Here is a 20,469-nt window from a genome sequence, read left to right as displayed (position 1 = left end):
TGGGGTGTCTGAGGGTGACTGGGTGGGATGGGGGTTGGGAGCATCGAGAAGGCAGGCTGCGTCCCTGGTGGGTGGCTTTAAACAATATTTTTTCCATGATTTTGAGGGAATCAAACCTCAAGATGATCTGAGATTTGGAGAAATAACACACTGTCCCCACTCATAAAAGAAGGTGCCTAAAGCTGTGCTCAGAGGGAGGAGGGGCAGAAGGAGACTGAGTAGCCCTCAGTCTGAGGAAGGCAGAGTCATGGCAGGGACGGAGAGCAGGCATTGCTTTCCGGCCACCTGCTGTTTGCTGTTCCTTCTTCTCCGCCAAGGGGAAGGGTCTTCAGTTAGGAACAAGGGCACAGGTGGGGAGCTCACAGGAGGGCTGGGAGTGGAAGACAGCTGTCCCACCGCAGAGACTGGAGTCAGCGGATAGAGGTGGGGGGTCCTCTTGGAGTCCTGAGAGGTTGTTGGTTCATGAGTTCAATATTTATTGAGCACCATGGACCTGGTACTGTTCCAGTGCTGGGGTGGAGCAGTGGACAAAACAAGGTCCCTGAGCTCATGGAATTTACATTCAACCAGGAGTAAAGAATAAACAAATTAATGTATGGTCAGTGGCAGTCAATGCTGGGAGTTGAAATAAAGATAAGGAGATAGTGATCGAATTCAGTGGGTGTTGGGAGAGGGCTGACATTTTAGGGAGAGTAGTCAGGGAAGGTCTCTCTAATGAGGTGAGCAGAGAGATGAATGAATGACGCAGGCAGCTGGAGGGAATAAAGTGTTCTAGACAGAAAGAGCAGCCAATGAAGAGGCCTGAAGTGGGAGCAGGCTTGATGTATTCAAGTAAAAGAAAGGAGGCCCCTGGTCTGGAGGCAGGAGAGGGGTCCAGACGAGGTCAGGGGTGGGGGCAGGGAGGCAGCACCTTGTGGCTGTGGCCATGGGGAAGACTTTGGACTTGATGCTAAGTGTTGGGGGAAGCCACTGATATACAGACTTACCTCACAAGAGCTGCTGGTATTTGATTTTACCCAAAGGGGTAAAAGGTAAATTCTGAAAAGAAGAGAACAATTTGACATCCGTGCATGGCAAGTTCCAGAACAGGTTTCTAGTTGTGTGACTGTGACCATTTAGGAAAAGAGTAAGCTGTGATCCTTGAACACCAGCCAAACTCCCTCTCCCCTCCACCATTGTAATTGGATGGCCCCAGGCAATTTATCTTGATCCAGCAAAGCATTTGGCATTTGTCCTTATAAACAAGACAGAAATGTGAGCTGAATGATAGAGACTCAGATTTAAAACCGAACAATTTTGATAAAGCTGAAGGAGATCTCTATGGGGGTGTCCCAAAGCTCCATCCTTCCGCTGCCTGTGATTGTCATGAGTCCCTTGAATGGAGGCAGCGAAGCTGCTCTTCACCCTGCAAGATGGCTCGGGGCTGAGAGGCAGCTCCAATACAATGGGTGATGAAGCAGATTCAAGGCAGCCTTGACAGATTGTAAAGTTGGGTTGAAACCAACAAGATGAAATTCACCAGGAATGAGTGCTAAATCCTGCGTTGAGGTTGTGAAAAAATTGGTTACATAAGACTGGGAAATCTGAAAAGATGGAAATTTATGAGAAAGAATAAAAGAAAGAGAAAAGGAGGGAGAGAGAATGAGAGAGAGGAAGGAAGGAAGGAAGGAAAGAGGGAGGGAGGGAGGAAGGAAAGGAAAGGAAAGAAAGAAAGAAAGAAAAAAGAAAGAAAGAAAGAAAGAATGAAAGAAAGAAAGGTGGTTTTGTTCACAAGCTCACAACAATGTGTCCTTATGTCAGGAGACCCAACCAGGACCTAACCAGGAGAAAAGCCTGACCTCTGGGGGACGGAGTTCCTTGCCCTAAGCATCCAGTCCTATACAGGGCACCATATTGTGAGAAAGAGGTGACAAGCCAGAGAGAACCGGGAGAGGGATAACCAGATTAGATGAGGGTTTGACCACCCAGAAGTTGAATGATGAGGACAACCAGAAACTGGGAAGAAAGAGCGCTTGGCTGGGGCCCGGGCAAGCTTCCAGTGTGGGATTCAAACGTGGGGTTCCAAGCATTATGTTTGCCCAGCGATGGATCTGCTACTACCTGGGCGGTGGTGAGCCCCCACCTCACGCTGGGCCAACAGTAGCACCATTTATTGTGCCCCTGCTCCAGTCAAGCACATGCTAGACCCTTTACGTCATTATCTCTTTTAATTGGTACAATAACCCCACGAGGTAGAGATTATTACAACTCTCATTTTAAAGGAAGGCTGTGGAGCAGAAGATTAAGTAACTAGCTTACGGCTCAAGAAGAGGCAGAAGCTAGACGAGAACCCAGACTGGGTGATTCCCAAGGGGGCTGCGCCCTACCTCCCCAACATTGAGCAGGTGTTTGTGCGGAGAGAACTGGGTAGTTCTTACAGTTTAAGGAGACACTTACGACCAACCCTTTGTGTTGTAAGCAACAGTCATTCTCCCTCTCAAAATTCTGCAACAGATTTCCGGGGCTCAGGAACTCTGAGAACCCCTGTGATTGGACCCTATTCGCTACACTCCCTAGCAGCTGGGGTTCTGGGCACGCGGCGGGGGCTTCGGGGTGGGCTGTGGACAGCGAGGGGGCGGTGCCCGGAGTCCCGCGTGGTGGAGCGCCGCCTGCAGGGGGCGCTGGCGGCGGCTCCTGGCGGAGACAATCGCACTGAGCGGCCGCCGCAGCAAGAGCTGGAACGCGAGCGGGAGCCCGAGCCGCGCGGCGCGGCGCAGAACTGGGGCTGAGCGGGGCCGGCCGAGCGGGGCCGGGCGGGAGCCATGGGCCGTTAGGGCCGGGCCGAGCCCCGCGATGCCGCCGCCGAGTGGCCCCAGCGTCCTCGCGCGGCTGCTGCCGCTGCTGGGGCTGCTGCTCGGCGGCGCCTCCCGGGCTCCCGGCAAGTCGCCGCCGGAGTCCCCCAGCCCGCAGGGTGAGTGTCGGCCGGGAGGGGCAGTGATCGCGGGCCTGAGCCCCCCACCCCCGCGATCGGGCCCCCGCCCGCCAGCCCCCTATTCGCGGCGCTCGTGAATTGGGGGGTGTTCTATTCCCTGGATTTGGGTGGGGGGAGCTAGGCGACCTGGGGTCCTCGCTTACGGGGGAGAGGAGGGAGGGAGAGGGAGACCGCCGGGCGGGGGTCTCGGGGAGACACAATGGGGAGGGCGGGGGTCCCCAGGCTCCGCGCCGTCGCCCCCTCCCGCCTTGTTTTTCTCCCTCCTGGTCCGCGAGGCGCTGCTGCCTGAGCCATTGTCTATCGAAGACACCCGCCCAGGGGCGGGCTGGGGCGGCCGCCCGCTCTGCAGCCCCCAGCGGGTTCCTCGCTCCCGACCCGGCTGGGTGGGAGCCCAAGCAGCGGCTGCCACCCTGGGCCCGGACGGGGGCTGGGCGCCTAGAGCTGGGTTTGAAGGGGGGAGGGGAGAGGGGGAGTGGGTGAGGCGGTGGGCGGATCGGCTGCTCGAATGGGGTTCTTCGTCCCGAAGTCTGACAGCCCCCAGACGGCCTCCCAGGTTCAGAATTTGGGGTGCACCAAAGAAACGCTGATGGGCCCATGATGGAGGAGGGGCTGCAGTTGGGGGGCTGTCTGGAAAAAGAGGTACGTTGTGATTCCCAGCTCAAGGCGCATGGCAGGGCTGTGGTGGCGGAGCCATGCTGAGCTGGCTAACTGGCCGTGGACAGTGCCGGCTGGGAGGGCAGGTGCCTGGGTCCCCGTCCAGCAGGCCTCCAGCCACTCCTGTCCGCAGCCCCCCCCCAGGTCACCCCCTCCTCATCTCACCTCTGCATCGCAGTGGAGGAGACCCTCCCAGCGCCTCACGGGCCCAGGTGGGTGTGTGAGGTGGGAGCAGGGCGGGCTCCTGTAGCGGGAGAGGTGGGAGAGCCGGACCGTGACTCCCTGCCGACGCCTGGGTTCTCAGGGGCCTCCACCCACTCCAGCCCGCGCCTGCCTCCCAGCCCCTGGCCACGCACCCCAGCCACTGTTCTCCCCACTCCTGCCTCTTAGCCCCATCCCTGCTCTCCACTCTTCGCCTTTCCACCAAGGAGCTGACAGGAAAAGCCGGGGGAGGGGGGGGAGGTTGGATGAGGGAAGTGGGGTCCGGATGAAGGGAGGGGGTCGGATTTCCTCCTGGAATGAGGCAGGGCTGAAGCCTGGACAGGCGGATCCTGTATGGAATGTCAGGCTTTGAGGAATGGGGAAGGATCTCCTCGGCTTCAGTCTTCCCTGCTCCCTGCAGGAGAGGAGGCTTTGATGGGTAGGAAGAGGCCCTGTTTTTTCAGGAAACCTCTCCCTCAAGACCTGCACCTCAGGGGAGGTGGCCCAGGGAATTGGCTGGAATAGAGCCAGGAGAGGGGGTTCTCCCAGGCCGCTAGCTGGGGGCCCAAGTTGAGGGAAAGGGGGAAGGGCACCTGCCCACCCCCTCCCCAGCTTGGCACTGATGCCTCCTCAGGCCTTACCTGCCCACCCCTGTGTTATTCCCTAAGCCCCCTCCCCTTTGCTAATGCTCTGGCCCTTGAACCCAAGGCATTCCTTCAAATGACCATATTCCAGACTCCTGGGTCCCGTCTTCCCAGCTGCTCTATACAGCTGCTCCTAGCCTGGGGTAGGAGTGGGGAGTTGGCAGGCCCCTCTAGCTTCTCAAAATTCCTGCTGGGTGGCCGGGAGAGGGGGTGGTGGTGCGGGGAGGCTACCGGTTCCCCGGAGAACCAGAAAGCAGGAAAGGTTCGAGTGTGTGCAGCCACCCGCCGAGTTGGGCTCTGGCCTGGGAAGCGACAGGGAGGTGGGCTCAGGCGAACAGCTGGATGGGATGCCAAGGGCAGGCGTGGTGCTGGCCCTGGGGTTGGTTGAAAGCCTGAGACAAGACACCTGTCGCTGTTGAATGTCAGGCTCCACCCGTGAGGCCCCGTGACCTCCACATGCCCTGCTGCCCTCGGCTCCGGGGTCTTCCTCCTGTACCTGGCCTCTCCTAGGTTTGTGTCTAGCACCCAGCCCACTCCCCACCTCCCTCCTGGGCCCCACACTGAGGCCTCTGTACCTTTCCAGGCACGACACCCACTCCCATTATTGGCAGCAAGGTAGGGGTGAGTCACATTCTTGAGGAGGGGCTGTGCTGAGTGAGAAGAGGTAGATGGTGCTGTGGATCAGAGAGGCTGCCTGCAGAATCCATGAGAACAACTCAAGGCTGGTCCCTACCCTGTCATCCCATCTGAGCTCGGGACACCTGCAGGCCAACCTGGCCAGACCATCTTGAGGCCAGGGGTAGGGGTGGCTGGAAAGAAAGACTTGGACTTCCCTTCCCAGCCTCCTCCACACTGGTTACCCTTGGGCCTGGGTCGGCCCCCCCAGATCTCCTTCCCCTTGCCAGGGCCCCAGCTCTCTGCCCATCTCCTGGGAGGAATGAGGGCGTTGCCATGGTGACTGACTGTAGCTGACCAGCTGGGAGGGGGCTGGCAGTCCATGTGAGGGGGAGGGGTCAGGAGGTACTTGTTTGGCCTTAGGGGTTGTGTGAGTCCCTAAATCCGAAGGGAAACAGGTGTGTGCAAAGGATTCTGGGCAGAGGATGAATGATGGGAATGGCCAACCTGCTGGTGTCCCCTTCTCAGTTTTTTCTTGAGAACCCAAACTCTGACCCAACCCCCCTTCCTCCCTTCCAAATGGCTGAAACTTGACCGCTCTCCTCTCCACTTGCAGATCCCTGGTTCTCCGGTTATTCAGCCTTTCTCAGCCCTGCTTCCCTCTCCTCTCCCTGACACCAGCCCCACAGGGTCCAGTGGTTAAGAATTTGGGTCTAGAGACAGACTCCCTGGTTTGGATCCCAGATCTCCCACTTTACTGTAGTACAAGTATCTAAACTCTTTGAGCCTCAGTTTCCGTATGGGCTAAGACATCGAGTCTAATACATCACTGACTGTAAGTTACACCATTATTTATTTCATGTGCCAGTAAAAGAGGGAAAAAAATGCTGCCAATTATGATTATGACATATCGATCATAGGTGTAGCCTGAGTCCAGAAGTGTTAAAATGTCAAAATGTGCATGTGTCAGACTTGATGAAATATGCTAATAGTACCACCTACCTCACAGGCTGATGTGAGGTTTAAATGAGGGCTCTTTAAATGCTGGCTCTTATAATACCTTGTCTAGCCTGGGCCCCAAGGCCACGCCCAACCCACAGCCCCCTCCTCTGATCTCGAGGCTCCGCCCAGTTCTCTCATGCCTCCTCCTTCCTCCTCACTCCCCTCACCCCATCTTGCCCACAGAGATTCTGATCAAGGTGCAGGTGTACGTGAGCGGGGAGCTTGTGCCCTTGGCCCGGGCCTCAGTGGATGTATTTGGGAACCGGATGCTGCTGGCCGCCAGCACCACGGATTCAGAGGGCGTGGCCACAGTGCCCCTCAGCTACCGCTTGGGCACCTGGGTGCTGGTCACTGCTGCCCGCCCTGGCTTCCTCACCAACTCTGTGCCCTGGCGTGTTGACAAGCTGCCCCGTGAGTGCAGGGGCAGCTGGAGGGGGTGGGGAGCAGCTGACCTCATCAGCCCCTTCCCAAAATAGTCCTTGGGGGCGGAGAGGGCAGGCTTTCCAGCAGCTGCTGCCTGGGCTGGGGTATGCACAGGGGGCTGAGGGAGGATGAAGCCACTGGGATTCAGATGGTGGGAGTGCCAGCCTAGGGGAGGGGGGGGCTTTCTCTGGAGCTGACAGACCATCCCTCCTGCAGTGTACGCGTCAGTCAGCCTCTACCTGCTGCCCGAGCGGCCGGCCACCCTCATCCTCTATGAGGACCTGGTGCACATCCTCTTGGGCTCTCCTGGTAAGACTCCCCGCTCTCCACTCCCCCACCCCTCCGCCCACACCAGCTCCTCTTCCCTCTCCCTGACTGGGTATAGAGAACTTCGCCTGCCACATGTTAGCTGGGTACCCTTGGGCAAATCACTTAACCTCTCTGAGCCTTAGTTTGTTCGTCTGTAAGATGTGAACAATTGATAGTATCTACATCGTCAAATTTAGGTGAGGATTAAATATCATCAAGCATGTGAAAAACTTCATAGAAGGTGGTCAATAAATGTTGATTGTTACTGGGGCTTCTCGTGGTTTCTATTCTCCCTCTACTCCTACCATTAGAATTCCCATTTCCTGCCGCCTTATCTTCAGTGGATCCACACGTATTTCTTGTGCACCTACTGGGTGCCTGGCTATGTCAGAAGCCAGGGTCATTCCACAGGCATAGAACACCTATCAAGTGCAAGGACTGGAGCAATCCCACAGTGGCCCTTGTCCACCCACCAGGCTTTTGGTCTCACCCAACCAATACTTCCTGCAGCACCTGTGCTGTGCCAGGCATTGTCTCCGGTGCTGGGGAATAATGGTAAGGAAGAGCAGAGCGGCCCCCCACCTGGTGGAGTTCCCCAATGACTAGGAAGACAGACAGAGCATTGCAAACGCTGAGATAATTACAGATCAGGCAGCGCAGGGGAGCGGAGGGCAGCTGCTTTCAATACTGAGAGGACCCTCACGTGGGAGAATAGCAGGGTGAGGGGATTTGGCGAAGGGAGCTGTGGGACGCGGGGGCTCGGGAGTTGAAGGGGGAGCAAAGGCACCTTTGCTGGAGAGGAATCAAGATGCAGGGGCAGAAGGGGACCGTGAGGGTGCAGGGGATGCTCTGGTCTGGCTATGCAGGATGGGGACGTGGTGCAGACTGGTTGACGAAGCCAGGCAGAGGGTAAATTCCATCTGGCTAGTACTAGGGAGCCACTGTGGGTTCTGGAGGGAGAGCCTCCCCTCCCCAATTTATATTCTTATCTTGAGCCCTTGTCCCCAATTACTTTTCTGGTTTGCTGCTCTTCCTCTCTCTGATCCTGAACCAGAGGCTTCTAAGATGTCTTTGGAGGTTTCTAAAATGCCAAACGAACCCGAGCTTAAACCCTCCCACGGCTCCCACTGCTTTTGGCAGAAAGCCTAGACTCTTTCACAAAGCTGGCAGCGCCCTCCAGGGCCTGGCGCAGTCACCTGCAGTGCCCCGACCAGCAAGCCGCCTCGTGCCCCTGGGCCTTTCTCCTGGAAGTCCCTTTCCACTTTCTTTCCCGGCTGACTCTTACTCACACTGCAGGGCTCCACAGGGCATTCCCAAGCTGGGCAGGCCAAGCTCCCCTTGCACCACGCTATTTTACCACCGAGGCAGGATGGAACGGTGGGTGAGAGGAGGGGCCCTGGCACCAGACTGCCTGGGCTTCAATCAGGCTCCAGTGACCTTGGGCAGGTTACTGAACTTCTCCCGCCTCCATTTCTGCATCTATAAAATGGGGCTGATAATAAAGGCACCTACCTCAGGGACTGTTGTGCTAATTTCAGGGGTTAATATAAGTAACCTGCTTAGAACAGTGCCAGCATATCTTAAAGCTTAATAAATGTTAGCTATTACCATATTATACTGGAATACTGTTTATACATCCGCTCTGCTCCAAGCCAGACAGACAGACAGACAGACACACACACACACACACACACCCTAAGTTGTCAAATGCAGTAGCCACATGTGGCTGTTTACATTTGAATAAATTAAAAGTTCATTAAACTTTTTAGAATTAAAAATAAATGCAGTTCCCCAGTCGCACTAGCTACGTGTCAAGTGCTCAACAGCCCTGCGTGTCTAGTGGGTACTGTTACAGGCAGCAGGACACAGAACACTTCCATCCGTAGCAGGAAGCTCTAACGGGTACCGTAATGAACAGTGACGCACCGGACTGTGAACTTGAAGGCAGGGAATTGTAAGTTGCATCTTATTCCTCTTTGTATCCTCAGCACCTAACACGGTGCCTGCCACGCAGGAGGCGATAATAGTTGTTTGAGGACCTGAACCTCGTCATTTTATAAATTAACATGGAAAGAGTGTTTCCGAGAGAGCAAGTAACTTGCTCGGGGGTCACACAGCCAGGACCAGAAGATTACAGGTCCATGTCCCTTCTAGGTTATCATTCTAAGCCTGCCCAGTTCTCTCCCCAAGTCACCACCCTTCGTGGCCTTCCCAAGTGGCCTAACCCATTGGCTCCCCTTCTCTTTAGATAATTGCTTTCTGCTCTGGTCCCTGGGGACCCTTGTCCCTGGCCAGGCCACTGCAGCCCCTCTTTCCATCCAGGTGCCCGCTCCCAGCCCTGGGTGCAGTTCCAGCGCCGGGCTGCCCGCCTACCTGTCAGCTCTACCTACAGCCAGCTCTGGGCCTCGCTCACGCCTGCCAGCACCCAGCATGAAATGTGGGCTTTCCCTGCCTTCCTGGGCACGGAGGCCTCCAGCTCAGGTATGCTGGGTGCCAGCCATGGAAGGGATGTTCCCCCCACCAGGATTTAGCCCTCATCCCTTGTGTCCCCTTCCTGCAGGCAATGGCTCCTGGCTGGAGCTGATGCCCGTGGCTGCTGTGAGCGTGCACCTGCTGGCAGGTAATGGGACAGAGGTGCCGCTCTCAGGCCCCATTCACCTGTCCCTGCCTGTGCCCTCGGGGCCTCGTGCCCTCACCGTGGGCACCAGCATTCCAGCCTGGAGGTTCGACCCCAAGAGTGGTGAGTGCCTCAAGGAGGTGCAGGTGCTAGAGTTTGGGGAAAGAAAGTAGGACTTAAGTTGGGGGGACACTGAGTTTGATGAAACCCTTGCCTCTCCCAGGGCTGTGGGTACGCAATGGCACTGGTGTGATCCGGAAGGAAGGCCGGCAGCTCTACTGGACCTTCATCTCCCCTCAGCTGGGGTACTGGGCGGCTGCCATGGCCTCCCCCACGGCTGGTGAGAGTGGGGGGACAGCAGGGGTGGTGGGTGGTAGAAAGGGAGGCTGGGAGAGTGGCCTCCTTCTGAACGGCAGGAGGGACATCCACACCTGGGAATATTAAGCTCTTGCCCCGCACAGGGCTGGTCACCATCACGTCGGGCCTCCAGGACGTCGGCACCTACCACACCATCTTCCTGCTCACCATCCTGGCGGCCCTGGCCCTGCTGGTGCTCATTCTGCTGTGTCTGCTCATCTACTACTGCCGGTGAGTGCCCCGCATCCCCTCCGACTGCTTCCCAATCCCCCAGCCTCCTCTCATCCCAGGCACTGACTGAGGCCAGCTCCACGCCTGGTCTTGTGCTGGGTGCTCGAGGCCCCAGAGATGCATAAAACACAACTTCGATCCTCAAGGCCCGACAGGAAAGCACTGCATATGCACATGCAAAGACCGAAAGACGGGGGAGAGGAAGCAGGAGCTGCAGGCCAGGCCCCTCCAGGGACACTCTGCAGCTGCTTCTACCGCCCAGCCCTCACTTTCAGGGGTCCTCAGGCCACACATGCCCCTGGGTAAGCTTAGGTGCTTCTCCCCGGCTCTCACTGCACCTGCTATGTCCCAAGGAGTGCAGCTTATGCCGAGGGAGGCCCAAATGGGCACAGCTGCTGGCTGCTCCCCCCCCAGACTCTCAAGCTCTTTCCGCACACCTCTCCCAGAACCCATCTGGGCTCCCCAACCTCTCTCTTGAGTCCCAGGCACTGTCCCCACCCCTCCAACTATATCCATCCCCCATCTTCCAACTGCGGGTTTAGGGAGCTGCTCTGGCCTCCACCCTTTCCTGACGGTCCCGCTCTGCCCCCTGTCTCCAGGAGGCGCTGCCTGAAGCCGAGGCAACAGCACCGCAAGCTGCAGCTCTCCGGGCCCTCTGACGGTAACAGACGAGACCAGGCCACCTCTATGTCCCAGCTGCATCTCATCTGTGGGGGACCCCTGGAGCCAGCCCCGTCGGGGGATCCCGAGGCTCCGCCTCCAGGCCCCCTCCACTCAGCCTTCTCCAGCTCCCATGACTTGGCCGCCTCCCGGGACGACTTCTTCCGTGCCAAGCCGCGCTCCGCCGGCCGCCCAGCCGCCGAGCCTGCGGGTGCCCGCGGGGGCGAGGGCGCCGGGCTCAAGGGCGCCCGCTCCGTCGAGGGTCCCGGCGGGCTGGAGCCAGGCCTGGAGGAGTACCGGCGGGGCCCCCCGGGGACCGCGGCCTTCCTGCAGGAGCCGCCCTCGCCGCCACCGCCCTTCGAGCACTACCTGGGCCACAAGGGGGCGGCCGAGAGCAAGACCCCCGACTTCCTGCTGTCTCAGTCGGTGGACCAGCTGGCGCGGCCGCCGTCGCTCAGCCAGGCGGGGCAGCTCATCTTCTGTGGCTCCATCGACCACCTTAAGGACAGCGTCTACCGCAACGTCATGCCCACCCTGGTGATCCCCGCGCACTACGTGCGCCTCGGCGGCGAGGCGGGCGCAACGGGGGCGAGCGATGAGCCGGCCCCGCCCGAGGGCGCGGCCCCCGGCCCGGCGCGCCCTTTTCCCCAGCCCGACCCCCAGCGCCCGCTGATGCCGGGCCACTCGGGCGCGGGGGGCGAGGGCGGCGGGGGTGGCGGCAGCGAGGGCTGGGGGAGTGGGCGCTCGGCACCGGTCAGCGGCTCGGTCACCATCCCGGTGCTGTTCAACGAGTCGACCATGGCGCAGCTCAACGGGGAGCTGCAGGCGCTGACCGAGAAGAAGCTGCTCGAACTGGGCGTGAAGCCTCACCCGCGCGCCTGGTTCGTGTCCCTCGACGGGCGCTCCAACTCGCAAGTGCGCCACTCCTACATCGACCTGCAGGCGGGCGGCGGCGGCCGCAGCACCGATGCCAGCCTGGACTCGGGCGTCGACGTGCACGAGGCGCGGCCGCCGCGCCGGCGGCCCCTGCGGGAGGAGCGGGAGCGCACTCCTGCTGCCGCCCCGCCGCCGCCACCGCCGCCTCCGCCGCCGCCGCCGCCCGCGCCCCCGCGCCTGGCGCTCAGCGAGGACACGGAGCCGAGCAGCAGCGAGAGCCGCACGGGCCTCTGCTCCCCGGAGGACAACTCGCTGACACCGCTGCTGGACGAGGTGGCGGCGCCCGAGGGCCGGGCGGCCACGGTACCCCGGGGGCGGGGCCGCAGCCGCGGGGACAGTTCCCGCAGCAGCGCCAGCGAGTTACGGCGCGACTCGCTCACCAGCCCGGAGGACGAGCTGGGGGCGGAAGTGAGCGACGAGGCGGGCGACAAGAAGAGCCCGTGGCAGCGGCGGGAGGAGCGGCCGCTCATGGTGTTCAACGTCAAGTAGCACCCGGCCTGGCGCCGCCTCCTCCGCCCGGGCCCGCCCCCAGGGTGCGTGCTCCGGGGGGCCGCGGGGCCCCTCGCCCTTAGCCCCCAGCCCCGGCCTGGAAAGATGCCCGGGGGCCTGCGGAGCTGTCCGGTGGTATGTGCTGGGTAATGTCTTGGGAGGGACCCGTGTCTGCCTCCGAGTGGGAGGTGGGAGGGGTCCAGACCCCCGACGGGAGGTGCTGGGAAGGAGGGCTGGGTGGGGGGGGAAGCAGTGCCTGTATAAACGTGGCTGTACATAGAAAGCTCTATTGTGGGAAAGCAGGAGGGGCACCTGGGCCTCAGCTGCTAGTGTGAGGGCTGGGAAGGGAGGGGCGTTCTAGTGGACCCCTGGGAGGGGAGGGGGTGCCGCTTGCGGACTAGCCCACCTCTGGGCTACGATGTCACAGGGCTGGAGGCTGGGGTGGCTCTGGGGACTAGGGGATAATGTGATGGGATCGCTGTGGGCAACAGCAAATATAAAACTGGTGAGATAAACTTCTGTGTGTCTTTCTGTGAGGGGGGGGAAATGTGGACACTGGATGGGGGCCCTGGCTCCAGGGCCCCCTGGGGAGGGCAGGCAGGGTGGCCAAATCAGACACTGTTAAGAAAGTGTACAAACTTTACTGCAGCGCGCGCGCGCGCGCACACACACACACACACACACACACACACACACGCACACCTGTGGATAGGGAACAGCACCTGGCCACAGGGTCCACGGAAATGGGGGGAGGGGATGGCAGCTGGAAACGTGGCTTTTGCCACAGCCCTCGTTGGGATAGGGAGGGCCTTAGACTGAGGCCCCGCCTCCCAGGGTGACAGGGGTACTCAGAAATGGGGGTCTGGGAGACTGTGGCGGCGGAGAGGTGCTGGGGAGGCCTGAGCAGTGGGCACCCTCTGAGCAGGGTCCCAAAGGCCGCGGAGTGTCTTCAGTCCTCAGTCCCTCCTCACAGCAGCTGCCTCGGGGCCGGGTCCCTCTGAGGAGCGTCCCAGCGGAGGTCTTCCCGGAGCAAACACTTGGTGCCCTTGGCCCCACAGCGGAAGCCAGAGGGACAGCAGTGACGCCTGTCCGCACAACACGTGCCCTGGATGGTGGGAGTGGGGGGGTAAGAGTTGCGCGTGGCAGGACCCGGCCCAGGCCCACACCCGGCCCCAGGGCGGGGGGTGGCACTGACCTGGCGGTAGGGACAGCAGGCCCAGCCCCCTCGGCTGTCTCGGCAGCAGGTTTGGTTATCGTGGCAGAAGTGCCTCTCCCCACAGTCCACGTTCCCCACACCCACGTGCCGGCCGCGGTCCAGGTGGGCAGCAGGGCGGGAAGAGTCCACCTCCTTCTCGCAGGATCGGGCCTTCACGTTGCAGGTGTACCCAGCCGGGCAGCAGTGCTGGCGGTCCTCACAGCACACGGCCTGGGGGACAAAGGGGCATTACACTCTCGACCACCTAACGTCCCCCCACCTGGGACTGGACTCCCCTGTCCTGTCCGGAAGCAGGCAGGTGGGCACTCACGTGTGGCAACTGGCAGCAGGCCCAGGCCCCGCTCAGGCTCGGGCAGCACGTCTGCCCCACCGGGCAGCTGGTGTGCTGGTCACAGCCCATGTCTCTGGAGTGGGACAGGGAAGCCCGGCGGGCAGGCAACTTGGCCAGTCCGGTCACCACCTTGTTCCCTCTCTTACAGTGCCCCCCAGCCAAACACGTGTAGCCCTGGCGGCAGCAGACAGCCTGGGGAGGTGGCAGAAAAGGGTGGTCTAGGAAGCCACTACGGGACGGAGCGCTGAGCCGCCGCTGCCTCCACTCTGCCTCTCCTGCTCACAGCTCCTCCAGCTGGGAATGACTGACTGAGCTGGTGCCACCCGTGGGCCAGGCAGAGGGCAGGAGAGCGAGGCAACAGGAGCCTGGCCATGTGCTCAGGCCAAGACACCGTCCCTCCCCCCAATACTCTCCCCCTTTCCGTGCACCTCTGGGACAGGACAGCAGCCCCACTCCCCAGACGTGAGTCGACAACAGGTATTGGAGGAGGGACAGCTGGTGACGTTATCACAGGGGACATCATTCTCCACGGCTCGGGGGTCCGGCAGGCTGACGTGGGCTGGGGCCTTCCTCATCCAGGGCACCCGGCGGGCCCCCTGTTCACAGGTACCCTTCTCTGTGTCACACCTAAACCCGGCCGGGCAGCAGTGCACGTGGTCCTCACAGCACACAGCCTAGGGTGGAGGGAGAGGGGACGGTGGGCCTGGGGGGCCTAGCTGGCTGCCACCCTCTGCTCAGCCCAGGCCACTCACCGCTCCTCGGTACCTGGGCAAAAGGGCAGCAGCCCCAGGCCCCGGACAGCAGGCGGCAGCAGGTGTAGTCGTCGGGGCAGCTCACCTCCATGTCACACTTCACCTCCCGGACTGTGAGGCAGGCAAGGAGGATGGGTCGGCAGTGGTGCTGGGAACCCTCGGGGGTGCCCTCCCTTTGTCAGTCCCACAGCTAGAACCGGATGTGAAGGATGGAGGGTACCGCTCAGGCCACCCCGGCAGTGATCCTAAGGCGAGGCCCAATGTGGACGAAAGGGGGCTGTCCCTGCCCTGGCCCCTCCGTGCGGCCATCAGTCCCCAGCCCCATTTCTGCTCACTCCTCATGGTGCAGGTGGAATGGCGGCGTCTGCCGCCTCCCCCGGTACCTGTGTGTGCGGGCAGCTTGATGAGGAGGTCCGTAGCGTTCTCCTTGGAGAGGCACTTACTCTGGATCAGGTCACACACAGTGTCCTGGGGGCAGCAGTGCAGGTGGTCGGAGCAGCAGATGGCCTGGGTGAGGGCGAAGTGGTCTTTGGGATTTCCAGTCTCCCTAGAGCTCAGGGAGCAGCCAGGCCGACAGCTGGCACTGCCCCAATCCCCCACTAGGGGGTGGCATGAGTCCTGAGCAGCCAGGCTCCCAGCCAGCCACCAGCCAGCTAGCCCCACCCCTTGGAGTCCCTGCCTGGTAGGTAGGTGTCCAGGCCAGATGGCTGTGGACGCACAGCCCAACTGGCTACAGCCCCTCACTCACACTGGGCATCGGGCAGCAGCCATACTTTCCACTGGGCAGCTTGCAGCAGGTAGAACCATCAGGGCACTGGGACTGTGCATCTGGGCACAAGACCACTGGAAGGAGAGAGAAAGGTGAGGGGCAGCCAGGGTGGAGGGGAATGTCTCCCCAGCTAGGAGTTAGATGAGGCCTCTCCTCGCTCCCAGCTCACACCCCGACACTCTCCCACCTCCTTACCTGGCCTTTTAGTCTTTTGGGCAGGGATCTTCTTTGCCAGGGGGTGGGTGCCTGTGGCCGTGAGGCAGAGGCCACGAGCCAGGTCACAGGAGGTGCCATGAGGGCAGCAGTGCACCTTGTCTTCACAGCAAGAAGCCTGAGAAGAGATGGCCCTGACTATGTCTTTGCTCCCTCCAGCCCTTCCTCTGCCCCCACTGCCCTCCTCCCTCCCCCCATCTTCCCAAACTTGTACCTGGGGCATGGGGCAGCATCCCCACGAGCCATCAGGCATACTGCAGCATGTGGAGGAGTTGGGGCATTCGAACTGTCTGTCGGGGCACTGGACGGCACCCAAGGGCTTGGTATCTGTGGACGGGATGACCCAGGATTCCACCCAGTCAGTGAAGGTCATTCCTCCCACCGCTCAAGGAGCTGCTGGCACCAGATCCTGCAGGCCCAGCTACAGGAGGATTCGGGGGCTGGCACTAGGGCTCAGGGCTCCCCCAGGCTTTCCTAACCCACTGTCCCCCAAGCCAGTCCTTGCCCCAGCAATATGGCACAGGGCAGAGGCATCCACTGACTGGGTAGGCCTTAAACCAGGCCAGCTTGGCCTCTCCCCACCCACACAATGCTTGGCCGTGGGTCTGGAGTCTTACATTCTCTCCTGACCCCTCCTCGCCCCCGTGCTGCCCCTCTCTCCAGAGCAGGGGGGCTGCTTAGTATAGATGTCACGTGAATGAGGACACGAGGGCAGGAATCAAGGTCACCCAGCTGGCTGCACTCCTGGGTGCTCCGGGCTCTATGTGCTGCCCACCTGGCTCACCTGATCTTTGGAAGCAGGACCGCCCGTCAGCACTGCAGTGGAAGCCCTGGGGGCAGCAGTGGTGGCCATCCCCGCATGACACGGCCTGTGGGTCACAGAGATGCCTTCGTTGGCTAGGCCCATTTCCCTGAGGGTGGGAAGAGGGTGCAGGAAAAGTGTAAACGCAGACCCAAGCCCTCCATCGACCTAATGGCACCCTCACCTCTGGGAACGGGCAGCAGCTGGAGGTCCCCGAGACAGTGAGGACGCAGGAGTAGCCAGGCGAGCAATGGGCGTCGGTCTGGCACGGTGTGCCCAGATGCCGGCTCAGCGCCGTGGGCCACTTGTCCTGGGAAGCGAGAGGAAGGGATAAACCGAAGGACCCGAGCCCGGCCCCCTCCTCTGGCCAATCCAAGATGAACCTTTGGGAAATCCCAGGCTGCTAGCTCTTGCCTGGGCCGAAGGGCACTCACCGGAACGGGATTGCAGCAGCTGTAGGTAGCTCCTCTCAGGTCCAGGCAGCAGGCCACAGGGCAGAGCTGACCGTCTGGGCACTGTGTTCCAGCCACCAGCCCTGTCACTAAGGCCACCCAGCTCACCAGAGTCCACATGGTCCACCTGCAAAATCCCTAGAGGCATTCGGCAACCAGCTGAAGCCCAGGCCACCCTCGATTCTGGGCCCAGTCACTCCCCCCGCCCCAGGCCCAGGCCTAGCTGAGCCTCCCCAGCCACACCCTGTCCAGACAGGAAGAAGGATGCGGGGCCTGAGATTCAGTTTCCTACGTGTGTCCTGTGTGTGTGTCACACGTGCACCGGCGCGTGTACACCCATGAGCATGAATGCTGGCATGAGCACGGGTGTGAATCTGTGTCCCCACATGCGGCCTAACACCTGAGTCTCTGTGGCTGAGTGTGTAGAGACGTGGGTATGTGAGAGTCAGGAGGTTTTGTGGGTCTGATCTGTGGGGACATGGACCACCTCCGAGGGGTGCGGAAGGCATCAGTAGCCATGAGAGGACAGGGATGGGGTGCAAGGAGGGAGTCTCTCCTTGAAGAAAAGCCAGGGTTCCACTTCCCGAGCCAGCCCCTCTAGATGCCCGATGCTGTGCTCACACCTGCACCCTGCTAAGGCCTGTTGGCGGGGGAAGGGGAGGGGAGGACACTTGATGACATTGGCAACCACGGGGTTGAGAAAGTTGTGAAAAAGGAAGTAGGGTGCCGGTGGAGTCTGGGCTGCCTTCCCCAGAGGCCAGCCACCACCTGCCCACTGACTGTCGCCTCCCCACCCAAGGAAGGGGATACACAGGCTGAGTCAACCTTTGGGACACCTGTGTTCTAAGGGCCCCCCCAGTACCACCAGGCCCTTTCAGAATCCCCAAACATACCCCCTTCCCTTCCCCCCACCTCTCCCTGCCCTGGAGCCGAAACCCAGCTGCATGTGGGGAGACCACGTGTGCCCACTGGGCTGCCGATCTGCATCATTAGAGGGAAGTAAGCCTCGGTCTCTGGAAGGGAGCAGGCTTTCACTTCTTCAACAACTTCCCCCAAGCTCAGCCAGCCCTGCTAGCTCAATGGGGTGGGCCCGGGAGATGTTACTCTGCCTAGAGGGGCCAAAACAGTCGTGTTCGTTGAGCCTCTTAGGAGCCAGTGACAACACTCTACATTATTTTCTTTCTTCTTTGCAACAACTGTCCAAAGTAGAAATTATTACCTTTACTTTTCAAAGGAGGAGACTGAGGCTCAGAGATGTGAAGTAACTCCCCCCTGTCATATATCAAGACATAGAGATGACAGGCTTTGATGGCTCCAGACTACACTGGACCTGGGTTCATTTCACAAGTGGACCATGGGTAGTGCCTGGGAATGGGACCCCAAACCCCAGGAGGACAGAGGCCTGGGGTCCAAGCTGAGAAGAGGGACAGAAGCGCTTCCTGGACAGGTGGACCAGGCCAGGACAGAAACACAGAGTACGGGGCTGCCTGGATACTGCACATGGGTCCTAGTCCTAGAACTGCCACCGTTGACTATGAGAGCCCCAAAAGTTGCTCCCTGTCTTTGGGCCTCAGTTCCCCATTAGTCTGTGTGTGGACACTGCACACTTTGTATGGCAGGGAATCGCACACACCCAGTCACTCACATCCTCTCTCCCTCACCTGGTTTTCCTCAGTGCCCCCTCTCCAGCTCAAAGACCATCCCCAGGAGGCCACCTCCTGGCCAGGTAAGGCTGAAGAAGACTGGTCCTGGACTGCGGCCCCTTTCACCCTCTACACCGATGCCCACAGCCCCCCACCCTGCAAGGCATCTACAGCTGGCCGCTGTAGGAGTGCCTGTCTGCACACATCTCAGACTGCTCAGCGCCCTAGTGATTCATTTACATATATCCTCCTTCCTGTGAGTAGAGTGTATGCTTCTACCGAATATACGTGCATGCACGCGCCCAAACACACTCAGGACCAGGGATGGGGGAGGAGGGGACCCAGGTCCTCTCAGCAGGGTTCCAAGTGGTGGCCTCTCTCCTCCTCCCCACCCTACACTGCCACCGCAGAGAGGGACAGGAACCTCTTCAAGGCCCCAGCTCCGTCATCTTCCACTAGGGGGCAGCCCCCAACTCCGAGTGTCAGGAGAGAGAGATTCCCAAAAGGTGAGCCAACCCAGCAGCGAGAGAGCAGGAAAAAGTGGCAGGGGGAGGCGGAAGTTAGCTCGTCCCACCCCCACCCCCGCGAGAGGAAGTGAGAGAGAGGCAGACACAACCCAGGGGTTCAGTCACCACTCCCAAGTCCCTACTGTCTTCGAGGAGGCCAGCGTCTCAAGCCCCGCTCCCAGCCCTCCGAGCCCGGGGACCATGGGCGGGCGCCTCGCCGGCTCCCGGCCGCCGCGGGGACTACCCACCAGCACCACCACCAGCACCTGCCGACGGGGGCGGAGTCGGCTCCAGAACGGAGTAGTCTCTGTTCTGGGGGAAGGGGCTGCAGGCCCCAGGGGTGCTGGAGAGGGAGAAAGCCCCTTCTAATGGGGGTCACTGTAGTTACTGCTTATTCCCACCACCCATAAAACCCCTGCCAGTGCATCGGAGTTTCTCTAAGGGAGTCTTTTATTGTCTCCCTGATGAAACTACAGAGGAGCCTGAAGCCCCCACCTCCTCCCGGCTGGGCCCCTGGGAAGGAGCAAGCGAGAGGTCTACGCAGCCACCCTCCTTACCTGCGTCGGGGTCGGCGATCCCTGGGGAGCAGCAACCGGGCAGCTCACCAACTTGGCCCCCTCGGCGCGTTGGCCCACCCACCTCTGTTTCCATTGGCCAGGTGTCCGGGCTGTCGCACTCCCATTGGCTCCTCGTCGACGTAAAGGCGGGGCCAACCTGGGAGGCTGTGCTGCTTTTCCTACTCAATTCACTCTCCTCCCTCCCTTCCTCTCTCTCCCCAACCCCCCATTTCTAGGGATCATGTGATTAGGCAATCATGTGATGCCGTCGCCGGCTAAGCCTGCCTGCTGGTGCCCGCCTCGCTGCCTCCTGCAGCCCCATCCCGAGATGGGCCAGCTCCTGTCAGGGGACATTGAGAGCCAAGAGCTGTCCCTTAGAGGGTGCGTACAAGAGCATTTACAGGATGTCTCTTGGATTTGGAACATTTGTGCATCCTATTTCTGTTCTAGTCAACCAACTCAGATTTAATGCTGGGCAGCCGGGCCCCAAAGGGGAGTGAAGGAGTAGTGAGGGCAAGGATAAACAGCCCTCAAGCCCCTTCCTCAAGGGGCTCACAGCAGGGGGTGGGGTGGGGTTGGAGAATCGGGGGCCAGGTGCTCTAGGTGTGTGTAGGGAAGACGTAGTAGGTTGGCTCTAGGCAGGGAAAAAGAGGTTTAATTCAACCTTGGGGGCCCCTTTTTTTTTTTTTTTTTTTTTTTTTTTTTTGTGGTACGCGGGCCTCTCACTGTTGTGGCCTCTCCCGTTGCGGAGCACAGGCTCCGGACGCGCAAGCTCAGCGGCCATGGCTCACGGGCCCAGCCGCTCTGCGGCATGTGGGATCCTCCCAGACGGGGGCACGAACCCGTGTCCCTTGCATCGGCAGGCGGACTCTCAACCACTGCGCCACCAGGGAAGCCCCGTGGGGGCACTTTTTTGAGCTGAGGCTGGGAGGATTTAAACTGTCAAGTGGGGAGGGGTTGGAGAAGTGGCTAGATAGGGGGTAATGAGAAGAGCATTAGGAAACCAGATGGGAAAGGCAGCCTTGGGCAGGGATTGAGTGCCAGGTTCAATGGAGTGGACTTGAGGAGCTGCTGGGTGTGTGGCACCAGGCTGGGCTGGCTGTGCGTGCATAGCACAAG

At 60.3% G+C, this 20,469-nt stretch overlaps 2 protein-coding genes across 6 annotated transcripts; one reads left to right on the top strand and one right to left on the bottom strand.

The window, feature by feature from the left end:
- Positions 1-2,687: 2,687 nt before the first annotated feature.
- Positions 2,688-12,624, top strand: FAM171A2 (family with sequence similarity 171 member A2). 2 transcript variants are annotated; one of them, XM_032615035.1, is made up of 9 exons: positions 2,720-2,950; positions 6,271-6,498; positions 6,727-6,819; positions 9,142-9,300; positions 9,380-9,559; positions 9,660-9,776; positions 9,898-10,024; positions 10,171-10,326; positions 10,624-12,328. In XM_032615035.1, exons 1-9 carry the CDS (start codon positions 2,833-2,835, stop codon positions 12,107-12,109), a joined length of 2,664 nt encoding a protein of 887 aa, XP_032470926.1. In that variant the 5' UTR covers positions 2,720-2,832; the 3' UTR covers positions 12,110-12,328. The 2 variants fall into 2 exon arrangements, with proteins under 2 accessions (XP_032470928.1, XP_032470926.1); XM_032615037.1 differs by lacking the exon at positions 10,171-10,326 and having other exon boundaries at positions 2,688-2,950; positions 10,624-12,624.
- Positions 12,625-12,730: 106 nt separating this feature from the next.
- Positions 12,731-19,582, bottom strand: GRN (granulin precursor). 4 transcript variants are annotated; one of them, XM_032617421.1, is made up of 13 exons: positions 19,351-19,582; positions 16,627-16,771; positions 16,377-16,502; positions 16,175-16,259; positions 15,605-15,717; positions 15,373-15,508; positions 15,157-15,251; positions 14,792-14,915; positions 14,422-14,519; positions 14,085-14,330; positions 13,636-13,848; positions 13,305-13,535; positions 12,731-13,214 (listed from the first exon to the last, which is right to left on the bottom strand). In XM_032617421.1, the coding sequence occupies exons 2-13, from the start codon at positions 16,762-16,764 to the stop codon at positions 13,077-13,079; spliced, it is 1,743 nt and encodes a 580-aa protein (XP_032473312.1). In that variant the 5' UTR covers positions 16,765-16,771; positions 19,351-19,582; the 3' UTR covers positions 12,731-13,076. The 4 variants fall into 4 exon arrangements, with proteins under 4 accessions (XP_032473312.1, XP_032473311.1, XP_032473310.1 ...); XM_032617420.1 differs by having other exon boundaries at positions 16,627-16,782; positions 19,351-19,430; XM_032617419.1 differs by having other exon boundaries at positions 16,175-16,502; positions 16,627-16,782; positions 19,351-19,430.
- Between the last annotated feature and the right edge of the window lie 887 nt (positions 19,583-20,469).

This window comes from Phocoena sinus, chromosome 20 (assembly GCF_008692025.1).
Source record: "Phocoena sinus isolate mPhoSin1 chromosome 20, mPhoSin1.pri, whole genome shotgun sequence".
Lineage (NCBI taxonomy): Eukaryota > Metazoa > Chordata > Mammalia > Artiodactyla > Phocoenidae > Phocoena > Phocoena sinus.
Note: the sequence above shows the minus strand (reverse complement) of the source record. Positions and strands in the feature narration are given on the sequence as shown.